General features: G+C 31.9%; 2 protein-coding genes across 5 annotated transcripts; both read right to left on the bottom strand.

Annotated features, from left to right (window-relative positions):
* Positions 1-877: 877 nt before the first annotated feature.
* LOC123302474 (guanine nucleotide exchange factor DBS-like) lies at positions 878-23,549 on the bottom strand. 4 transcript variants are annotated; one of them, XM_044885396.1, is made up of 13 exons: positions 23,295-23,549; positions 12,640-12,877; positions 11,183-11,306; positions 10,485-10,715; positions 9,943-10,226; positions 8,483-8,912; positions 6,940-7,350; positions 6,159-6,314; positions 5,890-6,075; positions 4,221-4,960; positions 3,134-3,371; positions 2,560-2,710; positions 878-2,493 (listed from the first exon to the last, which is right to left on the bottom strand). In XM_044885396.1, the coding sequence occupies exons 1-13, from the start codon at positions 23,500-23,502 to the stop codon at positions 2,399-2,401; spliced, it is 3,492 nt and encodes a 1,163-aa protein (XP_044741331.1). In that variant the 5' UTR covers positions 23,503-23,549; the 3' UTR covers positions 878-2,398. The 4 variants fall into 4 exon arrangements, with proteins under 4 accessions (XP_044741331.1, XP_044741332.1, XP_044741333.1 ...); XM_044885397.1 differs by having other exon boundaries at positions 11,183-11,273; XM_044885398.1 differs by lacking the exon at positions 23,295-23,549 and adding an exon at positions 12,955-12,997.
* LOC123302506 lies at positions 16,328-21,879 on the bottom strand. The gene is made up of 3 exons (XM_044885460.1): positions 21,835-21,879; positions 20,793-21,153; positions 16,328-18,862 (listed from the first exon to the last, which is right to left on the bottom strand). Exons 2-3 carry the CDS (start codon positions 21,054-21,056, stop codon positions 17,573-17,575), a joined length of 1,554 nt encoding a protein of 517 aa, XP_044741395.1. The 5' UTR covers positions 21,057-21,153; positions 21,835-21,879; the 3' UTR covers positions 16,328-17,572.
* Positions 23,550-27,075: the final 3,526 nt, after the last annotated feature.

Below are 27,075 nucleotides of genomic sequence, written 5' to 3'. Positions count from 1 at the left end.
ATACAATTTTATTTCGAGTCTCGTGGTATTTATTTTCAAGAAATATGTTTCAACTCGAAGTCAAAAAGAATTCCTTCTTAAATGGGTACATATTACTGGAATGGATATTTACTTAAAAAGTATTTAACTAAATATTTATCGAAACACATTGTACAATGTGTTTCAGTAAACATTTCGTTAAAAGTCACAAAGAAACCCTCACAAAACATATTGAAAATGGATTTCAGTTTAATCAGCTGGAATAATATAATCTACAAAGTTTGGAAATATCCCGTGTTCGAATGAAAAATATCTCAGAAACTGATCGATTAAACACGATTATTATTAGTTTACCCCCAACTTCTTTCCAAATAAGGGGGTTAGATAAACCCCTGAGAGGTCGAATTTTTGTTTATGAAGTGTTTACAACCTAATAAACAGCTGTGGAAAATTTCAAAGATGCATTAATTTTTTCCTTTTAGATATTTAGTTTCATTGTACTAAATTCTCCACTTAGACTGAAATTAATTTTCCAATGTATTTTGTAAGGGTTCCTTTGTTGTTTCATTTTGAAATTTGGTCCGATTTTAAATTACATGTACGAGAAAAACTTAAAAAAGAAAAAAAAAGGAAAGAAAATTTTGTGTAATTTATTATAAAAATTGGATTGTTACCAAAGTTTCATTTTTCATTTAGGTACAAATTTTTAATAAATTTTTTTTTTTGAAGCATTTTTTCATCTTGCTTAAAGTGCCTCAATTATATATATATAGATTTTTTTTTTTAATTTTTGATATAAAACTAAGCGTATATGATAAAATTTTGTTTTTGCTTAAAAATTAATTCGAACTATGTTAAGGTACTAAATTTTTTGAGAATTTTTGTTTGAATTTGTTGTGAAAATACATCATTTCGAATTTTTCACTTGTATTATTACCGACAACACCTTAGAAAGCATAAAAAAACACGTGTGACAGAATCGTAACCTGCGATTCATCCGAAACTATTTTTAAAATGGCACTAGCTCTGCAATTCCGAGCGTTGCCTTGGCAAGAATATATGACACGTGTAACAGCCTCGATTTTTATCTAAAATTTCAAAGCATTTTCTAAAAAAAACATCCCTGTAAATTCTAGAATTTTGTGGAAAATTCTAATACATAACTGATACTCTCTGGCAGACTAAAGGTCGCTCAAAATATTTAGACAATGATAGAAAAACTCGTCGAGAAGAGTTATTATTTAAATTTCCCCCATGAAGTTTCTTGAAGAAATGAGATCCCTTGTTTGATTAAATCCTTTCTGCGATTTAGAAAATCGTTTTAATGAAAACAGCATCAATTTGGATAAGAATTCTGTGAAAAAGAGGATGAAAATCCAATGAATTTCATGTGAGTATCCAATTTTCGAGAATGCATCAAACAATTTCCTGAATTAGCATCTAGATTGTACGATTTTCGAAGAAAATCATTTGAATGAGACGCTTTTGACCGATATCTTAAGTTATTTTCATAATCCATTGCCTTCTTCTAATATCAAAGCCGAAAAACATAGCCCTTGGACTCGGAAAAACCTTCAAAGATTTCTTATGTCATGTTACTAAAGCTGCCTGGATTAAAGCTGCCATACATCTACCATCAATTCGATCCCAAACATGGATTCGTTTTACTCCTAAGATAGAAAACATTCAGAGGGGGGGAAGTTTAAAATCAGATTCTAACTGATCAGATTCTTTTGAAAATTCGCATACACAACAAATTAAAACAATGTTTGATTGAACCTTAACCCGGGAAGTTTAAATCTTCTTTCAAATTTCTACATTACTTCCAAATTCATAAAACTTAAATAATCGATAAATATTAAAAACTGAAATAATTCCGTCGCCACTCATTTAACTTTGATCGAGTTTTTTTTATAGGTTACCTGACTCTGAGCATAACTACACACCGTGCGCAGACGTAGTTCTTTTCCCTACCAAAATGATTAGGGAAAAAAAACCGGGGACCCATAAAAAAATAAAAAACTCGATCACTGTTAAATGGGTGGCGGCCTGATTATAATCAGTTTGGAAATAATGTTAAAATTTAAGATTTTATTTTTTCGAGAAATACTGATGAGAAATATTTTAAAACTGATTTTGGTAATGCAAAAAGTACAATGGGTTCGTAAATAATTGATAATACATATTATACTTGTAATTTTTCTGAGAAAATAACAACAGGGAAAGAGAGGAGGAGGAAGGGGGGGGGGGTGTAAATTAATATGTACGGTCATTTAATTACGATCGCCCTGTATATATGATGAATATATTAATTTTAAATCAAGAAATTAATGGCAAATTTTTGCCATGATTCATTTTTTTTTATAAATAGTTAAATATATTTGTAAGCTAAAGGGGATATTTAAAATTCGGTTTTGAATTAGTCACTGAGAGCATCCTGACTTCGATACCGATTCTTTTTACCACTAATCGGTTCAAGATAAGCAGCTGGTGCCCAACCTTCTTTGGTCGAATCTGTAATAAAAGTTTACGATTTAAAACAATACAATTGAATTTTATTGAGTTTATATGGATTCTTACTTGCAAATCTAACAAACCACCAACCAGCGCATCCAACTTTTAACAGCTCAAAAATATCACCCTCCTTAATACTAACTTCATTATGCCCAATTGCGTTATAATCAGCTAAAGCCACATATTTTCCACGATTCATATCTGTTATTCGTTCATTCTACAAAAATAATTCAAGCAGTCACAACAATGTCCAAAATTTTTTACAAAGGTTTTTGGCCCAAAAAATACATTAAATTTTAAATCAGTGGTGAATTTAGGCTTGATGCCGCCTTAGACACGATTTGATATGCCGCCCTTTTTGATTTGTGAAATTAGGTGCTCTGTAACTTACACCGCAACTCAACACTCAAAGTTATTGGATCGTGAAATTGCTTAGTTAATAAACGAAAGCCTCGAATTTCGCAAAATAACAGATCTAAAAATGAGGTGTCTCTAAAACGTGCCTATGCCTAAATCCAACACTGAATGAGACGAGAAAGAGGAAATATCACCAATTTTACGAGATCCCATATTTTTGGACCAAAAACCTTTCGTAACTATTTTCGTGGAAAAGGAATCCAAGATAATCTTTTGTACTTACTAAAGTAATTGAAGATCCTGTCGTTGAACCAATATTTGAAGATTGTTCAACAAATGGGTCTTCATCTTCACTATTGCTATAGTCCGAAGACCAGCATACATTTGATTCGAGCGTTTCTTCAGGTGTTGATCTTAACGCTGTGTCACAACTCATTGTACGTTCTGGTAAAGCACAAGCTGCACTAGAACTAGTCGTCGTGGACACTTGGCGTTCCCAAGAAATTGTTTGTCGTAGAGGTCTATAAAAAAATATAATTTATAAAATTACTTCGTAACAATTGAAAACAAACCGCAAATGGGTCCTTAGAACCTAGACCCCGGGGTTCTTTGTGCTCTCTTTGGAAACAACCTGTCACCCGAAGACGAGATGACTACGGGTAAAATATGCTATTTTAAGAAGATGAAGCTATAGGATTCTGAAGCTATGGTAGGAAGCCCAAAGTTTCTCCCCCGGGATTTCTCCCAGGATTGATAGATCCAAGGTTTCGGACTCAAACATTCTAAACCTGAGCCCCTGTAAGTTTCTTACAAGTGAAAAAAACATATATGGAAGTTTTATCATCCTCCCTACAGGCCCAAAGAGATTCCCATGTTATGAAGGCGGTAGTTCAATCAAGGTTCTCGTAGTTATTTTTTGATTTGGTAAATTACGGAACATCTTGCTATGGGAATGGCAGGTTTAGATGAAAGGGGCGAATCCGTTGCTTCATTTCCTTTAACGCAAGATGTGGGCCGGTACCCAGATCAGCCTGACTGTATTATTCAGTACCAGGCGCTTCCACGTTCCACGAAGCATTTATAGACTATGAGATAATTGAAACTATAGGGCTATTTCGAGACCAGCGGCCAAATGTAAGCTAACTAGCTAACCACCCCCCCTCCCATCACCATTTCAAACGATCTCATTTCGACTATATATTTTTTGGATTATAAGTTGATTAAAACCGATTCTACCCTTTCTGAAATCAGTTCAAACTTGAGACAGACACTACAACTCTTGCACTCTATTGATCCCGCTTTGAGAACGAGGCTAACACCGATAGATTATTAAATCGTGGAAAATAAGGCAAATAAACTGAAAAACTTACTTGTGAATTAACGATGAATATTGCTTAATTTTTTCGCCCTTCAACTCTTCCAACTGATTGAACAAGACTCGTTTAATTTTACTAACCCACTCTTGTTTCTGTTCAATTGTAGCCGCTTGTATCGTATGTACTTCTTGACGACCTTGTAACCATACTTCAAATTTCTTATGATCACCTTTCACCGATTCCGTTAAACCAATTTCGCTCATATTCAACGAATGCTTAAATTGATACATCGCTTTCGTGTGCGTTGACTTCGCAATCGATTTACAGAATAAGATCACTTTTTGGTATAAGAATATGTGACGTTGCATTGTTTTTAAACGTAACCGTAAATCTTTTTTACTTTCTGTCCATACAGAGAAGGAGCCTTGAAGTAGGAGTTCACCTTGTTGAGATAAATCGTTTGGATAGCCTGTGATAGCCACATGTAGCATGCTATCATTTACACATTTTAATACTAGTAGCATACAATTTAAAGCTTCTTGAAGCTGCTGATGGTCGCAAACTGCATGCGGATCATCCTGACTATATCGATGCAGGTCCTTTAATAATAATTGGTACTTTGTGATCCGTTGTACTGGCTTTAATAAATATGCAGCCAATGGTAACTGATGATTTAATTTACGTTGTAATGATTGTAATAACGCATGCGCATCCGATGTTAATTGTTCACGTAATTGTTCAGAACGCGTTAAATTTTGACAATAGGAACTGTATAATCGGAAAAAATTGTCTTTCTGTAAAAAAAATAATAGTGTAGTTGTAGCGAAGAGAAATTCTTTTCTTTTTCTTAAACAAATGTGGAAAAAAGTAATGGAACAGCTCCGATTTAAAAATTTTTCTTGTAAGTGTTCCTTAGACCTTCAGAAACATTCACTCCAAATAGTAAAAGTGAAAAAAAAATTAAAATTTCACCTCGGAAATTGTCTCCACTAATTGGAGTAGTTGTCTAGGCTAGAACGAACTACCCCTAGAATGACCTGAAACCCGGAGTCAAAAAGCAACTGAAGAAGTGTTGCAACCCCATTAAAGCTACCCCTAGAAGTATCAGTGACACAAAATCAAATTAGAAAATTCTGAACTTCACCTCAGAAATTGTCAAAGCGGTTTTCGGAATCGCTGATAATGAATTTGAGATCAAAAAGCAGACTAAAAGCAAAAGTCTCTCGGGGGTTTTTGGGGTCGCTGCTTACAAATCCAAGGTCAAAAAGTAACTGACGATGGTTGCAACGCCATTAAAACCACCTCTAGAAGTGACAATGATAAAAATTTGGATAAAGATTTGGGTCGTTGATCACGAATCCGTGGTAAAAAAAAACTGAAGATGTTTTCAACCCCATTAAAATCATTTTAAGCAATATTTTAATTCATTGAATCCAAAATTCGCACACATATCATGTTGGACGTTTGCCGAAAACACCCAAGAGACGATTTCCAAGGCGATATTTAAAATTTTCTACATTTTTTTAACATTTTCACTTCTAGGGATAGTTTTAACAAGGTTGCACCCACATTTAGCTGCTTTTTGACCTTGAATTTATAATAAGCAGACCTAAAAACCACCGAGAATCGATTTTCAAGGTGAAATTTAAAATTTTCGAAATTTTCATCATTTTCTCTCCTCTATATTTCACCAATTTGAATTTGTTGTTTCGACTAATATTACCTGTTGAACAAAACATGATGCAACCAAATCCATAGATGTTATACAATTTTCTAGCTCACGTAGAAAAATATTCGCATGAAAATTATATAATTCATCTAAATTTCCAAATAGTACATCAATTTTATCGGATAATATTGCAGGTACAAGAGGTTTAATTTCTTCGTTTAATAATTCATGTTTATATCCCTACAAAAAAAAAAACAAAATCAAGCGATAATTTTGGCTTCAACAAATTTCTATAGAATCTTAGAATGTCAAATTTAATTTACCTTTAAAATCGAATACAATTCTTCGACGTAAGTTTGTTCAGTGGTTAATAATTCGCTTAGAGTGTGCCCCCGTCGAGCACCTCTTGAATCTGTATCATTTTCACATGTTGTCAAATGATTTAAATGATTCGAAGTAATACCATCGCTACTTTCGACCTAAAACAATACAATCATATTTATCGTATTCGAAATCATTGATGTTATTGTAAGGTGTTTGTCTTTGAAGCTTTCGTATTTTACAGGGCTTATTTACTCATCTCGAATATAAAAACGTTCGAGGTTAAAGCAAATTTGTTTTATGGAAATAATTTTATTAATTTTATTTCGAAACATTTCTCGAAAACAAAATAAACTTGGCAAAAATTTAATTCATCACGCACCCTCCCTTCCTTTTCCTCACACTTCATCACAATTTCTAGATTCCCTTATGTGAATGGAGACAAACAATTGACTGAGTTAATTGTTGAAATACCATGTATAGACAGTATTGATTACGCATTCATTTGTTTTTTACGTAATGTAAGTAAAGAAAGATAAACAAACAAACACATACATAATATATACATACTACATAATGTTTCTAAGCTAATTTCTCACGGAAAAACAGTGATGTTGATCAAAAAATGTTCCAAACAAAAGTTGTTTACTTTTTTATAAGCAATTTTTTTACATTTAAACTTTTGTTCTATCTCTAACGGTTTACATGATAGAAGTTATGAATTTAGAAAACTCGGAAGACAAATGCACCTAAAAAAAGGTTATGGAAAAAAAAGAATCATACTCGATTTAAATTATTAATAGAATGATGTCCAGTACGAAGTATGCCCTTACATAAAGGTGGTGCTCCGCCAGCGGGTTGTAATGGCATTGCTCGTTCCGGAGTAACAGTTTGTACAGGTCTCGGTGAGCGTATCGTTAATTTTTTCAAACTTGCAATACGTTTGTCGCACATTAATGATACGTCATCGATACGTTGCAATACTTGCATCACTAATGCCTTGGTTTCAAGCGTTATAGAATCTTGGAATACGTAGCGGAATTCTTTTGGACTATTTAATTTAAATTCAGCAGCGGAAGCAATGAATTGTTGTATCTCATGCAATGATTTTTCAGCAAGCTCCGTTGAAGTTGAACATTTTTCAATGTGTTGTGATGCTAATAATTCTACGCCACGGGTACACCAGGAATTGGCCTAAAATGTTTTTATTAGGATCAGGGTTTTAAACGAATGATTTTTGTTTTAGTAGTCCTTTACACATAAGAAGTTTGCCCAAGTTTTAACAAAGCATTTTAGTTACAGAGGATTATGAAATGAATTTTTTTTTTCGGAAATTCATGCTAAGCTCCAAGCTTCTTTTGAATTTTTTTACCTTAAGCGTTGAAAAAATGGTCAAAGTTTCATATTATTCACGGTGACCTGTGGAATTAACTTTAAGTCCCTGAGGATTCCCAATTTTCCAGTATTATTTATCGTACTTTTCCCTGATTTTTCAAAAAAAAATCAAGAATCAGTTTTTTGTTTCGGAATTGGATAAAACTCGGTATATAGAGTAATTTTGACCCAAAAAATACAAAAATTGGGTGTATTTAGGTCTGCGACCATGCGTAGTTTCAGTGGGTTCTTTCCATAGAGATAATATCATGGAGTTGCAAAGTCGCTGCCAAAGCGGTTGATCGAAGTAGAGAGGGAACAGATGAAGTAGGCGCATACAGCTGTAGAAAGAGAGATAAATCTCTCTTATACGCATACAATTTCTGCCTCTTTAGGCGTTATCTCAAAACAGTTTGAGATAACGCCGGGCGATGTTAAAGCAAACTACAGTGGAATCTCGATAACTTGAACCTCGTTAAGTCGTAATCCTCAATAAGTCGAAAACATTCCATTCCCTTCCGCTGAACTCCTAAATACGCGATTTCTTGAATTATTTAGACTTTTTAACTCGAACAAAATGTCACTTCCCTGCGAGGTTCTAATCTCTCGCGCCTTTCTACTTCGAAATTTTAGCAATATGTATCTCGAACTACTTGTTAAGTCGAAAACTTATGAACTCGAAATTTTTTGCATTTCCCTTGAGATTCGAGTTATCGAGGTTCCACTGTGTAACAACTTTAGCCAGCTTTACTTGGAAGAAAAAACTTTGACCACTTTCTTAGATTAAAACTTCTTATGTCTAGGATTCACTTTTAAAGTAAAACAAGACAGTAATTACATGTTCATTTTCAAAGTTAGAAAACATTCAAAGAATCGAAAAAAGAAATTTAGTTTGCGTTTCTGGAATTACTGTCATGTTAAAGCCCAAAGAATGAATTGATTAAAAACAAACCTTTTCAACGCGTTCCATTAAATCACGACATTTCGTTAGCGTATCCAAACGTCGTGTTAAACGTTCCGACAGAATATCACACATACGATTCAATTCCGAACATTTCGGTTCAATACAATCCAACGACAATGAATTTTTGATTTGCAATAATTGTTGACCAGTTGATACTAATTCTTCGGCTCGATCAATGTCATACAAGCATACTTTTTGAAAATCAGTAGTTTCTTGTATTAGGGTATCGACACGATTCACAGTTTCACCAATTTCCGTCATTTCGCTAACTGTTTTTAAGTGCGTATCAAAATTACTTTGTAACTCTTTAAAACTTTGTTCAAAACGACGTAACTCTAAGCATTGCTGTAATTTTGCAAAATGCTGTTGCCAAAATTCATCAAATGTACGCTCAGTTTCTTCTAATTGTACCAATAATCTAAAAAAAAAAAGAAGCAGAATTTTACAATCAAAATCAATTATAACGACATCGAAGAGACCCACAATTATGGTTGTTAAATCCGATAGTCATTATAATCGGTCGATTTAACGGTATGTTCTTTTTATCAGGGACGGATCGTGAATTTGTTAGGGCCCTACTTAGGGACTTGCCTTATTACTCAACTAATTTCCATTTTGTCAAACTAATTGCCAAAATATTTTATCTTATTTAAACGAGCAATTCTTGTATATATATCATCAATCTCGGAAACGGCTTCAACGATTTTCATATAAATTAGTATGCAGAGGGTTTTGAGGCGAAAAATCGATCTAGCTAAGTTACATTTTTAGAAAATGTTGTTTTAGCCGTGTTTTCAGGAAAAGCTGAAACAAACTGAAAATATGACTCTTACTGCCATCTATTGGCGAGTAGTAATACTATTATTTTTTTAAATGGGAGCAATTTACTGCTTTACCGATACTGAAACACTAAAGCTAGGTTTCAGTAGATGGCGTTGTTAAAAAACACACGTTTAGTATGCAGGGGGTTTTAGGGGTGAAAAAGCGATCTAGCTAGATTCCATTTTAAGAAGAAAGAAGTCGCTTTCTCTCGGAAACGAGTCCATTGATTTTCATGAAATTTAGTATGCAGGGGGTTTCGTCAATCATCATCAATCTCGGAAACGGCTCCAATGAATTTCATGAAAATTAGTATGCAGGGGGATTTTAGGGCGAATTATCATATACAAACAGCAATTGTACGACATTATTGCAAAATAAATTGACAGGTTATGTATAGTTATCCTAACTTTTATTATAAATGCGAAAGAAAGTTTGTCTGTCTGTATGTATGTTACGCAATTACACCTAAACTACTGAACCGATTTTAATGAAATTTGGTAGAGATAGTCTAGAGTTAAAGTGGATATGAACGATCGAATATTTTACAAACTTAACCACTTCCTTCAGAAATCATAAATATGTTCAATTTTGCCCAACCTTTTAAAAAAGAGTAAAATAAAAATTACCTTTCAACAGCGAATACATTCCCTAATTTATCAGTATTGTCGGTTAAAGTCGGCTCGGTACACTTAGATGCGGGGTTTTCTTTAATATTTAACAGTAAATGTTCACCATGTTTTGTTGCTGATAGAATTTCATCTTTTAATTCAGCATAAAGTATACCTTGTTGATTTAATAATTGTTGTGTTGCTTCCACATTATTTGGAAATTCTGTTTCTAAAATACTTGATAGAAATATATCTAATGCTTGTGAGATTTCTTTTGTCATTACAGAAAATTTTTGTAATTCCTAAAACCAAACCGAAAATTTAGTTATTTTTTTTTGTGTGGTTACTTTTTAATCATGTATACGATATTTATTTACATCAAAGTCTCTCGATTATAATTGACGATTTTAATATGATACATACAGCGTAAACTAAATATTGACAAATATCTTGTCTAGTAATCTTAATTAAAGAGAATTGAACAAAAAGTTTTGGTATTTTTTTTTAAATTTTCTTTAATTAAGATGAAAAAAGAGAAATGTGAAAAATCAAGTACTTACAATTCGTTGCTGAATCCAATCATGATGGGAATACTTTAAGAATCCACCTAACTCTTGCGTGAGTTGAGATCGGTCAATATATTCGTGCAACTCTTCAACTCGACTACAAACTATGACACGAAATTTGAATTCTTCCTTAAATAATTTATTGCTAACTTCTGAAATAGCTTTTTGTAATAGACTAGCAGGCCGTATCACATATGCAACATGAATAATTCCCGGAAAATATCCCTGAAAAAAGAAAACATAATTCAAATTTCGTATGTTGTAATTGCAAAATAAATTATCCAAAACTTTGCCTATATAGTACAATGAAATATCTAAAAGAAAAAAATTAATGCATCTTTGAAATTTTCCACAACTCTTTATTAGGTGGTAAAAACTTCGTAAAAAAAAGTCGACCTCGCGTACCTATCTGGACGATGATATTACGGACCTGGAAATCGATGATATTATCAACGCTTTCGCGAAAAAAAACGAAAGCTTGAATTAAATCTTGGCCAGGGCGTCATATATTCCTAGGAATTCACTATATCGATCATGAGCGCCTTCATACTTCGATTGTCATTTGGATTTTCGGGTGCTGTGCTCGTCACCTTTTTTGAGGGCTGAATCCGCGCTTGCATTCGCCCCCATGACTAATATGGACATTGTTTTGGATAATTAAGTGAAGTATCAGATATCGCATGAATACTTACCGATATTTTTAAAAGTACAGCTTTAACAGAATTCCATCGATCTTTGCGACGATCAATAATCAAATGAAATCCTAAATCAGCTTCTTGTAATCTAAAATGTAAACTTTTGTACAACACTGGTGTCCTAGGGTGCAGTTAGCAGTGAGCAGTGAGTGTTAGACAAGACATATTAACAAACAAAAGAAAAAAACATTGTTGTGGAAAAATTTTGATTAGTGATAAGAAAGAAAATTTTGAGCAGGGGCGGATTTAGGTTTTTATGTTAACCGCCCCTTGGGCTGCAAACTTTTGCGACCCTATTTAAACTCTTAAATTTGATAATTCGATATCCAATAAAATAAATTTAACTTTAATCGTTTACAAAACATTCCTTACAAAACAAGAATCCACTAAAATTTTGAAATGGTTCCTGTAAAATTTTGGAATGGTTATGCCTGAAAATTTATTTTTCAAAGTGTAAAATAGTCATTATTCATTGAGTATATCAGAAAAGAAGGTCATGAATTTTTCTACATTAAATATTATAAAATTTTTACAGAAATCTTTAATTTATAGTTCAAAATGATGATCATAGATGGGGCAGTAAAATGTCAGATTAAATTTAATTGTTTTTTAAAATATAGCTTTATAAATTACAGCTCATGTGTTATTCTGATGTATGAGCTATATTGTAGTTTCATTCAAATACATTCGGTAGTTTTTGCGTGAAAGCGTAACAAACAAACAAACATCCTTACTTTCACATTTATAATATATAGGTAAAAGGATATTTTAATAAATATTTTCATCAAAATTGAATTAAAACTAATTAAAATTTTTATTTTTGACATTTTACTGCGCGCCCTCTATGAACGTCATTCTAAAGCATAAATTTAAGATTTCTGTAAAAAGTGTAAACGGGATACAATTTATGATATACTCAATGCATTGGTTATTTGAAATTGATTATTTATTACTTTTACGTGTGTAAAACAATCCCTATTTCGAGCGTTGTGGAGCGGTGGTTATTTACATGAAAAACTAGATAAAAATCGTATCCCAGGAAAATTAAGGTTTTTAAATTTCCCATAAAATTTAAAGAAAAAATTTAAAAAAAAAAAAAATTTAATATAAATATTCTCATGAAAAGTCAAATTTTCTGTTGCGAAAATCTTTTATCGTTTAGGCCCTACGTTTCATGTGACATAGTAACGCTATATGTCTATAATTAGGTCACATAACTATCAATTTTTTTTCCTCTAGTAGATTCGGAAAAATTAAGACCGGCGAACAGAAGGTTTTTGTTTTTACACCTCGTATACAGTGCCCAAAAATACCCAAAAATTAGCTATTGATTTGGTTTGTAAGGAATCCTTTGCTTTCGTAGGCTATAGCCCCCCATTTGGCTCCCCTAAATCCAACACTGCTTTCAAATTAAAATAAATGTGCACTTAATAGAAAATTGAAAATTTACTTACGATGGCACAGATGTTAAATACATCATAAGTCGTTGATATTCGACATCGGTGATGTTTTGGAAATTATTGTTGTCGGGAAATGTTATAATTGGACACATGTCCTTCGTTTTCCCACCGGTAATAATTGCATATTGGGATTGTAATAAATTTAATACATCCCGAACAGCAATTTCTTCCACTAACGTCCCATTATTCGATCGTCGAGATTCACAATCACTTCGAATACTTTCTACATCATCTATAACAAGCAAACAGAAAAATTTTCTCACTACCGGAAAATTAATTTATGCGGAAAATCATAAACAATAAACACACCCAAATTTGTATATACCCTCCACCCCTTCTACTTATAATAAACTTAATAATTGTTGAATTAAATTTTTTTGAAAAAGAAAATTTTCGAAAAAAAAAATCACTTTCAAAACAAATTTGTGAAAAAATTATCTCTGAAAATTTTCTTGATAAATTTCGTGAAAACTCATTGCAAGTAAAACATTGAAGTTTTGTTTTGATTGTGAAATGAGAAAACTAGGTTATGAATAGACATGCGCGAATTAACAATTAAAAATTATGTAATATTTCCTTTGATATTTTTCCCATTTATATAAATGACAATACATAAATGCTTTTCATGAATAGTTTTCCGGTTTTTCTTCTCATCATTATAATAAAAACGATATATATATACACCTTTAGGCAAAAGTTTTCACAATGATGCATGAATAATTGCATATATAAAAGGGTGTATTGTATAGAGTTTTTATACTTCCGTGTGTCATAAAAAAAATGTATATAAACAGAGATGTTGTAATGGTAAATGAACATGGAAGTGATGAAATGTGTTTTTTGAAAATTAGGTCAGCTTAAAATTTAATTTTAACTCTAAACTTTAAAACGAGAGTACGTAAAATTTCGTTAGTCGACCGAGTCATTCTTCAATCCGCGGAGATCTTTTAATGAGATCCGGCCACCTTCGGATGCTTATTTTACACGCAATCTTGAAATCCGTTGACAGTTACACAAGAATTTGGCCCAATGGGAAACAAGGACCTGAATGGGACTCTATTATGTACTCTCTTGTATTTTTTTTACATATCAGAGACTTAAAAAGTTTCGGCATTCGAAATTATCTTTGGAAGAACGTGACACGGATTTTAAGGCTTGCCAAAAATTATCCCATTTTTCGAAATATTATCTGATTATTTAAAAGTAATTATTGTTCAGATTTGTAAATAGGAAATACTCCGTATAATCATATACATGGAGGTTATATGCATTAATATACCGAGTGTTTATGTTCAATATTATTAAACACTAATCAATAACATACCTAAACTGAGATATTCACAAGTTTTCATTTAAAATATCTGACAGTTTAGTCAGTGCTTCCAAATTTTACATTAAATTTTCAATTTTGTTAACTACACAAGGTGTGTCAGTTTTCGGATGAATAAAAATAGAGCACTCTGTATAAATTTAATTACTGTGTAACTTAGAAAACAATTAAAAACAGGCATCTGTATACCATGTGTATACAGAAAAATTACAGAAGAAAATGTTCATTCAATTGTTCGACGACTTTTTGATTCATTTTCCGCGCTATGGCAATTTTCACCTTTTTGTTAAAAAAAACGCATTTTGTTCAGCTTTTTTCGATTCGATGCCAAAAAAAGCTCCTGATCTTCCCCATCAACAATTTTCTAACAATAAATATCTATATCTAATTGGCCCCTGACGCACCAAAATTGAGATAATTGGAGAATAAAATGGGTCTAATCTTCACATGAATTTCCCAGCTTTGAAAGTTTTACGATTTTTGTTTGTACCAATCGTTAGCTAACGTTAGCACAGGGACTAATTTCATTTGCACAAACAAAAATTTTTACAGGGGCGTAGAAAAAAAGAAAACTTTTCCCAGTCCCTAAGTTTTAATTTTATTAATTCGAAACCTGGACTGTTAGTTTGAAGTTGCCCCTAATTTCTAATCCGTTAGAGATAAAAGAAAATAGTAAGGGAATAATGTTTCCTGGAATTTAAAAAGTAAAACAGGAATTTTAATAGGAAAAACAGTGGAAACTAAAATTTTCTTTAATAAGTAAAAAAAAACTTTTACTTGTAATTTTTATTCTGTAAAAATATGTATAATTTGCTTTTCAATATAAATACAATTTTCATTTTCATAAATTATTGAGATAAAAAATATTTAAAAAAATTAAAAGAAAATTACAATTTTTCATGATTTTTTGTTTTATACAAATTTTAAAAGAAAAACGAAATAGAAAAATTTATTAGGAGTATAAAAAATCTTATCTCGAAATATCATCTCACTTCTATCGCATTGTAAGGTGCTCCCAAAACTATCGCAATCGAGAAATTCTTAAAATTACAAACGATGATTATTAATTAACTAACGAAGCACCATCTCGTTAATGGTACTATAGAATCGGAAAAAACGACAAAGGAACTTAGTTCTTAGTATTTTATTTTGTATTACACCATATTTTTCTAATGCGATAATTTTGGAACACCCTGCATGTATAAATATAATATATATCTCACTCTAATAGTTACGTAACTTCTTGAAACTGTTTAGCGGATAATAGTCGAATAAATAAGCTTGGAAAAATTATTAAATGTTGAAAATCTATCGACAGCACCGATTTCAAAAATTCAATTTCAAAATTTCTACGAATGCCTTAGACTTTTAGATACATTCATTTGAAAATCGGAGAAGTTTCACTAGCCCCTCGCCCCTCCTCCAACCAGAAACAATTTGTAGAAAAAAGGATTTTTGTAAATCGGTACTGCTCGACAAGTTTTCAACATTTTTCGGCTTATCAATTCGACTAAATACCTTATAGGCCATTTTCATCTGCTAAACAATTCCATTGTATATTGCATAATTCATAATTTACAAGAAAACAAATATATTGCTAACAATTTATTGTTTAATTCTCGCTCAAAAATTCGTTACAAAATCAAATTCGATTTAGATTTATTACAACGGACAAAATTAGATTATCAACACGCGCCTCTGATGGTCAAAAGATGTAACTAACAGTAATGACCATAATATACATGGGGATCGAACTACGCAAGAAGGTCGACCTCAAACGGGAAAATAGACAAAATTTTGTACCACTAGCGTCGCTAGTTTTCCTTTTGCACCAAAGTGAATATAGATTAATAAAATAGGAATGAAGTAAGCAAGAAATCAATTTTATTTTGAAGTGAATAAATATACGAAATAAATACGAACACATACGAGAACATACGAACGAAATACTACATAAATGCGCCATATTTTTAAAATTCAAACTCGTCTTACATTCCTCCTCCAATATCCTGTTGCAAAAAGAACACTACTGACATTTTATTTTTGACAGTAATTTGTTTACATGTAATTCGATCTCCTGGTGTAGTCTCCATTATATTATACTCCGAGTCAATTGCTGCGTCTAGCAGTCATAGAGATATACCATAGAGCTGTATAGACATAAGAAACCCAATAAGGCTATCTACTGCAGCTTCCAACTGATTGATCTGTTCGCTCCACCCGCTTATCAATATTCCCATTACAACCTATTTGTACTGTATTATCCATTAAATTACCTAACTGATACCCCTTTTTCTACCCCATTTTCTAGTATTGGTACGATTAATTTCTTGATGAATTCACTAATACAAGCACCAAATGTGTCTCTACACAAATACCAATTTGAATGTTCCGGTAATGTACTTTATTTCGTCGCCAATAAGGTAGAGAGAATCGAGGTAGAAAGAAACAGAAATTGTAAGCGTATAAGAGAGACGAAGACAGCTATACGCGAATATTTTATCTGTCTTTCTCTATCTTTCTACAGCTATACGCGCCTACTTTATCTGTTCTCTCTCTACTGCGATCAATCGTTTGGCGGCAACTTTTCAGCTCTTTGGTATTATCTCTATGAACAGAACTGAATCTATGGACGATACCAATATTCATTAAATTAATCAATGCTAGATTTATAAGGGTCAAGTTAGTTCCATAATCGTTAAGCGTTTCACATAAATTTTTAATTAAAATAATAAAAAAAAAAAAAAACCTTTTGATTAAAAAGGGATAATTTTTGCACATAAAATGTATTAAGACTAGATTTTTCGTAATTTTTTCAGAGTGACGATCGAATAATTTTATAGTAGCCAGTAGTACGCCAGGACAGGCTTAGAAGAATTGATTTAGACTTAGTCCAACTTCATTTTTTTAAAAATCAAGCTTTTTATTTAAAATTACCTTGGTGCTCGAAAATCCTTAAATAATTTTTTTTTTGTTAAAAGAATTTGGTAGTTACCTTAAAAAAGGAAGTCTTTCGATGGATAAGTACTGTGTCCTTTTTTATAACTACGTTGGAACGTTCATGAGGACGTTACTAGCATTGTTTCCAATAATTATCGGAAACAATGCGAGTACTGAAACCGCATTTCGATTCCAATCGAGGATAGTTTATGAATGCAGCGAACTCGTTGGCATGAGAGGGGTCGTCACAAAATGACGGTCCCTGACATTTCCTGGTTTTTAAGGTCGATCGTCACTCTGATTTTTATACGGTTTCACTTTTAAAAATTCATTTCTTTATAATTCGTCTTTTGTACAAACTTCTAAATTAAAATAACTCAAATCTCTTAAATAAAAAATAAAATCACATAATTCCAATTAAAAAAAATAAAATCAATTAAATTTCGGAAAATTCTACCTTATTTGTTTTCACATAACGAAAAATGGACATGCTATCTGACCAATTCATGATTTGTAGCTACTTCCTGTTAGCATTCGTATCATTCTCGACAGAACTGGATCATTTTTTGGAACCATTCTGTATTTTTTTTACATGCTGAAGCCGCAAAAAAAAATTTTCTTAAAGCACAATAAAAAATATCGTTGTCTATAATTCGCTCACATTCGATTAAAGCTGTAGGACTGATGTTGATTTGCCATCGTCGTCACAATATTACCTTGTTCATTGATCACATACCCCGTATTCGTAATTTGGTAGGGAAAAGTCGTAGTATTTGTAGCATGTTGTGTCGCACCCCCACCACTTTGTTGCATGGTAACTAAGTTACCACCGTTCGGTATTAATTGTGAAACGGGGGCAACTAAGAATGTTGCTTGTTGATGCTGCTGACCGGGACTTCCATCAGCTGTCGTTTGCGACACAACCAACGGTATTACTTGTTGCACTTCGTTGCCTGTTATCACCGATTTAAGTGTTGTCTGTTGTTGATCATGCGTAGTCGATGATTGTTGAATTTTATTCAGATCATTACTTACAACTTGTGAATTATTTTTTGGCTCAACTTTACAGAATCGTACATGCGGGAATAATTCCTTTAAAAAATGACGAAATGTTGAGTATCCCATTAATTTAACACCCGGTTCGATTATTTGTCCATATTCTTTGTACGCGTTATGTAAATTTTTTCGAGTTATATCCCAAGGTAATTGTATTGGAGTTTTCGAATTTGAAATATTCGTTTCGCCTGTTGTCGTTTCTAAATACTGTTTTAGGAATTCCGTTGCATGTTGATAGATATCCAAGGAGAATGTGTTGTGAGGTTTTTTACCATGGTTACCATGGACACGTGGAGCAACTCCATGTGTCATTACATGCTTTCGAATACGTTTTAATTGATAATGAGTACAGTTTTCGAGATATAAAAATGCATCGAGACAAACACGTCGACCTTGGTACACGTATTGTGCACGTAATCGTTGTCGCTCCTTATGACGGACCGTAATATCGGGGTTTGCCAAACATGCCATTGTCACACCCATTAAATACATATCATGTTCTCCCTTTGTAAGTTCTGCAATGTTTAAACGATGCTTGTAAACACTTTCAGCACTTAAACCGCGAAAACAACTTTCGTCCTGACATTCACAGCCACGTTTGAATCGTTCCTTAACTTGAGCAACATTATCTTCTAATTTTGTAGGATCCCAATTAACGATCGACGATGGTTTCTTTTTTTTCGTTTTTTCAATTGTTTTTGATGAGCTTTTTAAATTATTTTTCATTTTCACTTTTTTGGATTTTTTCACAGGAATTATAGTGGGTTCGTGCTGTTGTTGGGTGGTTTGTTGAGGTTCTTGCGTTTCTTGGACTTCATCTAAAATTTGTGGGATTGCGTCGAATTTTATTTCACCGTTGCCAACTTGAATTGTGTGGCCTTGCCAAACTACCTACAAATTTTAAATGAAATTATTGATTTTATAAAGACATCATTTCAATTTCTCAATGACTTTGCTTTCCAAGCTAATTTTTTTCTAGCGTGGTACATATTTCCCGAGATATATGTAATCAAGGTGCTTCGTCAAATACATTGAGTAAAATCTCAGTTCAATTTCTGTTCAATCGTTAAATCAAGTTGATTTTTGTATTTTTTGGGTCAAAATAACCGTTTGTACTGAGTTTAACTAATTTGAAGACCAAAGTTTTTTTTTCCGATTTTTTGCAATTTTTATTAGGTGTAGAAAAAATCGAAAAAATCATGAACAATTTTTGATTTCGAAAAATGATAAAACTCTGTTTATAAGGAAAATTTGACCCAAAAAATTCAAAAATCGATTGCATTTAACGATTGGGCGAGTAGTTTCTGAGAAATACGAAATTTGGGATCGATTTGTGACATTATTTCGAAAACTACTGATCCAGTCGTTGAATAAACTCGATTTTTGAATTTTTTGGGTCAAAATTACTTTATATACTGAGTTTTATTGAAATTGGAGCCCAAAATTTTTTTTCGATTTTTCGTTATTTTCTTAAGGGGTACCCCTTAGAAAAAATCGAAAAAATCACAAAAAAATTTTTGTTCCGGAATTCGACAAAATTCAGTTTATAAGGAAAATTTGACCCAAAAAATTCAAAAATCGATTGCATTTAACGATTGGGCGAGTAGTTTCTGAGAAAAACGAAATTTGGGATCGATTTGTGACATTATTTCGAAAACTACTGATCCAGTCGTTGAATAAACTCGATTTTTGAATTTTTTGGGTCAAAATTACCTTATATACTGAGTTTTATAAAAATTGGAGCCCAAAAATTTTTTTCGATTTTTCATTATTTTCTTAAGGGGTACCCCTTAGAAAAAATCGAAAAAATCACAAAAAAATTTTTGTTCCGGAATTCGACAAAATTCAGTTTATAAGGAAAATTTGACCCAAAAAATTCAAAAATCGATTGCATTTAACGATTGGGCGAGTAGTTTCTGAGAAAAACGAAATTTGGGATCGATTTGTGACATTATTTCGAAAACTACTGATCCAGTCGTTGAATAAACTCGATTTTTGAATTTTTTGGGTCAAAATTACCTTATATACTGAGTTTTATAAAAATTGGAGCCCAAAAATTTTTTTCGATTTTTCATTATTTTCTTAAGGGGTACCCCTTAGAAAAAATCGAAAAAATCACAAAAAAATTTTTGTTCCGGAATTCGACAAAATTCAGTTTATAAGCTAAATTTGGTCCAAAAAATTCAAAAATCGATTGCATTTAACGATTGGGCGAGTAGTTTCTGAGAAAAACGAAATTTGGGATCGATTTGTGACATTATTTCGAAAACTACTGATCCAGTCGTTGAATAAACTCGATTTTTGAATTTTTTGGGTCAAAATTACCTTATACACTGAGTTTTATCGAAATTGTAGACAAGAAATTTTTCCTGATTTTTCGTTATTTTCTTAAGGGGTACCCCTTCGAAAAAATCGAAAAAATCACTATCACTACGATTTTTCGCACTTTAGAAAAAGTCGAAAACATCATGAAATCCAAATTTTTTGTTCCGGAATTTAACAAAACTCAGTTCATAAGCTAAATTTGACCCCAAAATTCAAATATCTGGTACATTTGACAATTAGAATTGATTCGAATTTCGAATTTTATTAAATTGTATTTCGGAAGCTATACATAAACTCCCTGAAATTATACTATCTTAATTTAACAATGATTCTTTCAAGCTAATAAATTTAGTGCAAGCTTCGAAAAACATCTAAATAATCTTGCCAAACAATATTTTTAACGTTTCCGCTCCCCCAAAATATTCAAACTCAATGAGAATAATTTGAACATTTCTAAATAAAAAAAAAAAAAATTGGCGGGAAAGGAAAAGCTTACATCATGAACTTGCTGTTCGTCTATCGTTTGTGGAAAATGATCTTCGAACAATGAATGCGTTGTAATCGCCACATTTCCTTGCCATTGTAACGTTCCATTTTGTGGATTTGTACCATTTTGATTGGAAGCATTATTCGATTGCTGTTGATTCACTGTATTATCTTCCTGCTTAACGATACGTTCAACCGACAACAATGAATGTAAAACTTCACTTGCTTCTTTTTCGGCCGCATCCACACTTGCCATACTATTTGTCAACGCCATCTCGTTGAACCGTCTTTTTTTAATTCAAACATTCCTAAATTTTTAAATCAGCTTTCAATTTTTTTATTTTTTAAACAGAATATAAGGAAGGCATGCTCTGAAATATAAATAACATTTTTTTGAAAAAAAAAGAACACACGATTAGTATGTACAGAGTGATTCAGACAGAAAATGTGTTTGCCCATTGCCCTTTGGATGTACCCCAATAATCAGAGATTACTGAAAGAATTTTCTTGTTGAAATATGCCCATGGTTGTTCCACGAATGTAAACTCAAGTTATCGGAACGGGGAAGGGGCGCTAGCTTCAGCACCCGCCTTGGAAAGCACGTTTTATCAATTATCTCAAACCATGTGTCGTACGACAAAATTAGTAAAGATCATTTTCATTTCAGAACGAAAAAGATGTCAAAAACTTGAAAAAACAAAAACCGCATTTCAAAATATGACCCAAGTGATTTTCTTGCAAAAAAAAATCGTGTTTCTTTTTGAAATTATCGGTATACAAAATTTGAGGTAGAATCCTTTCAAAATTCTAACCAATTATAGGAAAGTTTGTCATATCAGAAAATATTTCGTACCGTAAAATCAAAAAAATATTTTCGACTCAATAATTGTATGAGAATAAATTTTATCTGATTATAACCCCCAATTCTGATTCATTCTGTACATTGATATATTGAAAATTGACAAAAAGCTCATAATCGCTCAAATCGTATGAGTACTTGCCAAAGAAATATGAACCTTAATGCAAATTGTATAAAATTGTATAAAACTTACCTTTGACAATAAATTTTTCACAAAATTATTACAATGATATTAAATATCATTAAAACATATCATGAAAATACAATTTTCATGAAAATTCATTATTTTTATTAAAATTTTAACACCAATCAATAGAAATTTTAACATATAATAAAAACTTATCAATATGGCGTTTTTAATAACTCAATATCTAATTACAGATGGCCTTAAAGGATATATTCAAGTCCATGAAATCTGGTATATCATGTTATGTCTAGCCATTTTATAAAACAGATTCGTAGCTATTCGCGATTCCAAGACATTATAAGTACAAATTCCCTTTTTATGTCATTTAGTTATATGTATGAACGGTAGAGGTAAGAATCACAATCTTAAATATAGATCAAAGTAAAAAAAGTGTGCACTTGACAATAGAAAACAAAAGTTCTAAAATTGACCAAAATGACGCTTGTTTAAATCTTTATCTTACTCTTATTACATTCTTTTAAAACTATTTCCACAGCAGCGCCACGAATTTTTTGCTTTTCGTGGACTCTTTTTAGATACAGAGATGATTCGCCTTACCTCTACCCTCCATATTTACATATTTTAAGATAATGTTTGCACCTTCCTCTTCATTTCAGATTTAAATCAGTAGAGGTCAGCTCAGTATTTTTGAGTCACGAATTGGTCGAAACATCTATCGCTTATAACGACGAATTGACAAAGTACAAACTGAATTCAAATAGAAATATATATGTGACGATGCAATTTAAAACAACATCGGATAAAATGACTTATCGGCTATAATGACAATATAGATTTACTATTTTAAGCACTTATTTAAATACAGAAATGCTGAACCGGAACTTTTGATGTTCCATCTTTCTTTAAACGATCGGACTTACATTTATCCTCGGAGAAGGCTGATTTTAGTCCGTCCGCTTGGCCATTAAGATAAGTAAAAAAGGAAAAGAGGTAGCAAGATGAAATATCTACAGCGCGTTCTAAGCATAAAAAGTGACTTTTGAGTTAAGCCATGGATTAGTGGGACACATTTTTTTAATTGAAGGCCTAGCAGAATACAAACATATTCTTTTTGGAAAAACAAACGACTCAATTTTAGCTCAAAATAATTAAAATTTTATTATGTTACTTTCACTTGCAGTCAAATATTAATATTTTGTTTGAAGTGTCATTACTACCCTTTTGACGTTTCAAATAAGCGAAAAGCGTTATTGTAGAGTTTTTAAAAACACTTAGACAAAATCATGATTTACCAGATTTTTGTTAGCCTGCAACAGATACACCAAATACATAATACGCATGCGTTAATAATAAAAAAAATAAAAAAAACAATAAATTTTACGTGTTAAAATACAAAGAGTATTAAGGATGAAAAATTGATCGAAGAAAAAAACACACCAAAGAATCCTTTTCGAAAAAATATTTTCTTTTTAGGAGATTTAAAACAAAATGATTTATAATCTTACCGGTGCTCGTAGCATCATTATTATCGAATTTCGCACTTTGTGAACGATTTACAGCCGTTGTAAACGTTGATATACCACTTAAACTATCCACAAAACATTCATCCGAAGCGGGACGTTTATCTTTTGCTTTGGATGCAGTTCGTTTAAACTGTCCTAGAAAACTATCAATTTGTGTTTCTATACTATTCGTAGCCGGGGGTGTTGACATGTTCGGATTTTTCCATAAAAACAAAACAAAACAAACGAAAAACGGAAAACAAATGAACAACCCAAAAACTTTTCACGCCCCAAAACTCATAGAAAAATTAAAACACTTAACAAAACTTAAAAAAAGATTAGATTTTTATGTTAAAATTTATTTTTAGATAGGTTTGTTTACATTTTGGATTCGAATTTTTAAAACACTGTACACTTTGATTTGAAACGTTTTTGGTTTTATGATATTTTATAAATTAAAATGATAATTTGACTTAAATAAAACATTTTTTGAGTTTTGAAAAGTTCTGTCATTTTGACACATGTCTATGTAACAACCCTAAACGTGACAAACTATACCAACATTAGGAAATGAAAATACCCCCAAGTTTATATTATTAACTTGTCTGCTATAAAATTATGGTTAACACACCGAAAATCGAAATAAAAATTACACATGTCTGGGGAACCTCGCATCATTTTCCAACAAATTAACGTTACTTTATAGGTCTGTGAAAAGGTTTGCGGGAAATATAATAAAAATCCAAAATAATATGAATGAAAACTCTACGATTTTCGTTTTTGCCCCTAATTCCTGATTCAATTTTTGCATTATATAAATACGTATTTCGACTTCCAAGTAGTCATCATCAGTATGAATTAGCTAATCGTGATTACTCTTACAATTAGCCTATGTTACTCGTTGCAAACTTTGGTGACGGTTTGCACGAGAGAAACAAAAGATGATAAATGAAAATGAGGTCGAAGAAGCGTCAAGTAGAAGAAGAAAATGCTACAAAGACATAAATGATAAACTGATAATTTCCCATCTTTTTGTGAGTCAGTATTATTCCTAATCGAATCTCCAAATTTTGTCTTTTTTAAATGGGTTTTGCAAAATTTGGCTACCGAATTTATATCCGCAAAAAATTTAACAAAAAACAACTTCACCTAACGATATTCGCTATATGACTATTAAACATAATTGGAACGTAGCTGTAGGTTAGGTTAGGTTAGAGTGGCTGTCCTGGGGTGGGACACACTTAGACCATAAGGTCCATTGTGATACCGAAAAAGGGTCGGCCCAAGGAGCTTTGACGTCGACAGACTCCTATGTTGGACCGTTAATTTTCTAGCAATTTTTAATATTGGCGGATAGATTGGCCACCACAAAGTCTCGGGAAGTCAGGAGTAAAGTTTGTAAACACAGTTTTTCCACAATTAAAAATTTAAAGAAATACTCTTAAAATAAGAACCAGAATATGAAAGAAATACTCGAACTTTTTATTAACAGAACTCGTGGAGGATTTATGTTGATATCAGAACTTCAGAAGCCAGAAAAAATTACACGATCTCTGAAAGGTGGCAACCCTATTGATAGAAAAAGAACCAAAAATCCAATTTTTTAAATCATACGGCTGTATTAGTATAATTATTTTACTGAATAAATAAATTGTTGGTCTGGTTTTTAAAAAGCATACCCACCGTAGGTTGTTTTTATTTCTAGTGGGGTGAAGAGACCAAATGGTTGTATCGTTGTATGTAAACTTCGGCCATTGACATTGTTACCACTGCATTCAAGTTTATCATGATTACGCGTTGCATTCCCAATATTGATTTCAACTTTGGCGTCATAAACATGGGAGACTGGGGGAGAGAGGTAAGGATTAGTTGATGAGTAATATTGTTTTTCATTTATTTGGGGCTACGTATCTTAGCAATGACTAAACATGCAATATTTTACGCATTTCATTTTTTTATTCGTATTTTCAATAATGTGTTGCATGCGGACATGTCCCTTTTCTTTACTCTCCCTCTCAAGAAAATAGAATACACGCCTATGTGGTATTAAACTCCACCTAACAATTAAATAAGTAGTAATGATAGAGATTCCTACTTTATTGGCATTATAATAAAATCTTAACAGATTTAATAATTATTATAGTTAATTGTTTAAAAACTCTGTGTAGCAAGAATCGAAAATCGATTTCGATCGTAATTTGATTTCTGCCAGAAACCACAACCAAAATTTATTCGATCTGGTTGGAATTTTTTTTGAATCCCACTAATTTTGGGTCAAAATTTTCATCTTTGAAGTTATTTTTACGCTACCATTCACCTTTGTGCTAAATTTCGGGACCAGGATCCCACATTATTGAAACTTATTAAAGGTAGGTCAAAAATTCGAAAAGTATGACCCGAATTTAGTAGGATTACATGCTTAGTTCATCAAAATTGAATATTATTTGGATGCGATAGAGAAAATATAATTTTTTTGGATTTTGATGACGTCATAAAGTTCAAAAAAACCATTTTTTCGATATTACAGACAAATTTTATCGGATTTGGTTGGAATTTTTTTTGAATTCCACTAATTTTCGGTCAAACTTTTCATCTTTGATGTTAGTTTTACGCTACGAACCTCCTTTGTGCTAAATGCCGGGACCAAGGTCCCACATTCTTGAAAGCTAATAAAGATAGGTAAAATTTGATCAAAAATTGGCCCGAATTTAGTAAGATTACATGCTTGGTTTATCAAAATTGGATATAATTTGGATGTGGTAGAGCAAATATAATTTTTTTGGATTTTGATGACGTCATTAAGTCTAAAAAATCGGTTTTTTCGATATTACAACCAAATTTTATCGGATTTGATTGGAATTTTTTTTGAATCCCACTAATTTTGGGTCAAGCTTTTATCTTTGTAGTTAGTTTTACGCTACAATTAACCTTTTTGCTAAATGTCAGGACCAGGACCCCAAACTCTTGAAACCTATTAAAGGTAGGTCAAATTTGATCAAAAATTCGAAAAGTATGGCCCAAATTTAGTAGGATTACATGCTTAATTCATCAAAATTGGATATAATTTGGATGTGATAAAGCAAATATAACTTTTGTGGATTTTGATGACGTCATAAAGTTCAAAAAACCGATTTTTTCGATATTACAGCCAAATTTTATCGAATTTGATTGGAATTTTTTTTGAATCCCACTAATTTTGGGTCAAGCTTTTCATCTTTGTAGTTATTTTTACGCTACCATTCACCTTTGTACTAAATGTTGGAACCAGGACCCCATATTCTTGAAACCTATTAAAGATAGGTAAAATTTGACAAAAAAGACAAAAAGTATGGCCCGAATTTAGTAGGATTACATGATTGGTTCATCAAAATTGGATATAATTTGGATGTGATAGAGCAAATATAATTTTTTTGGATTTTGATGACGTCATTAAGTTCAAAAAATCGATTTTTTCGATATTACATCCAAATTATATCCGGATTTGATTGGAATTTTTTTTGAATCCCACTAATTTTGGTTAAAACTTTTCATTTTTGAAGTAAATTTTACGCTACTGTTCACCTTTGTGCTAAATTTGGGGTCTACGATCCCACATAATTGAAATCTATTAGAGGAAGGTCAAATTTGACCAAAAATTCGAAAAGTATGACCCAAATTTAGTAGGATTACATACTTGGTGCATCAAAATTGCATATAATTTTGATGTTATAGAGCAAATATAATTTTTTTGGATTTTGATGACGTCATAAAGTTAAAAAAATCGATTTTTTCGATATTACAGCCA

This window comes from Chrysoperla carnea, chromosome X (genome assembly GCF_905475395.1).
Source record: "Chrysoperla carnea chromosome X, inChrCarn1.1, whole genome shotgun sequence".
NCBI classification, from domain to species: domain Eukaryota; kingdom Metazoa; phylum Arthropoda; class Insecta; order Neuroptera; family Chrysopidae; genus Chrysoperla; species Chrysoperla carnea.
The sequence above is the reverse complement of the archived record's forward strand: the minus strand, read 5'-3'. Positions and strand labels throughout refer to the sequence as shown.

Excerpts from the sequence above, each read along its gene's own strand:
- LOC123302506 (XM_044885460.1), bottom strand. The coding sequence starts at position 21,056 with ATGGCGTTGACAAATAGTATGGCAAGTGTGGATGCGGCCGAAAAAGAA. Across the intron at positions 18,863-20,792 it reads ACGAACAGCAAGTTCATGAT|GTAGTTTGGCAAGGCCACAC; the intron begins GTAAGCTTTTCC and ends TAAAATTTGTAG.
- LOC123302474 (XM_044885396.1), bottom strand. The coding sequence starts at position 23,502 with ATGTCAACACCCCCGGCTACGAATAGTATAGAAACACAAATTGATAGT. Across the intron at positions 8,913-9,942 it reads AATGTATTCGCTGTTGAAAG|ATTATTGGTACAATTAGAAG; the intron begins GTAATTTTTATT and ends TTTTTTTTTTAG. Across the intron at positions 7,351-8,482 it reads TAATGGAACGCGTTGAAAAG|GCCAATTCCTGGTGTACCCG; the intron begins GTTTGTTTTTAA and ends AAAACATTTTAG.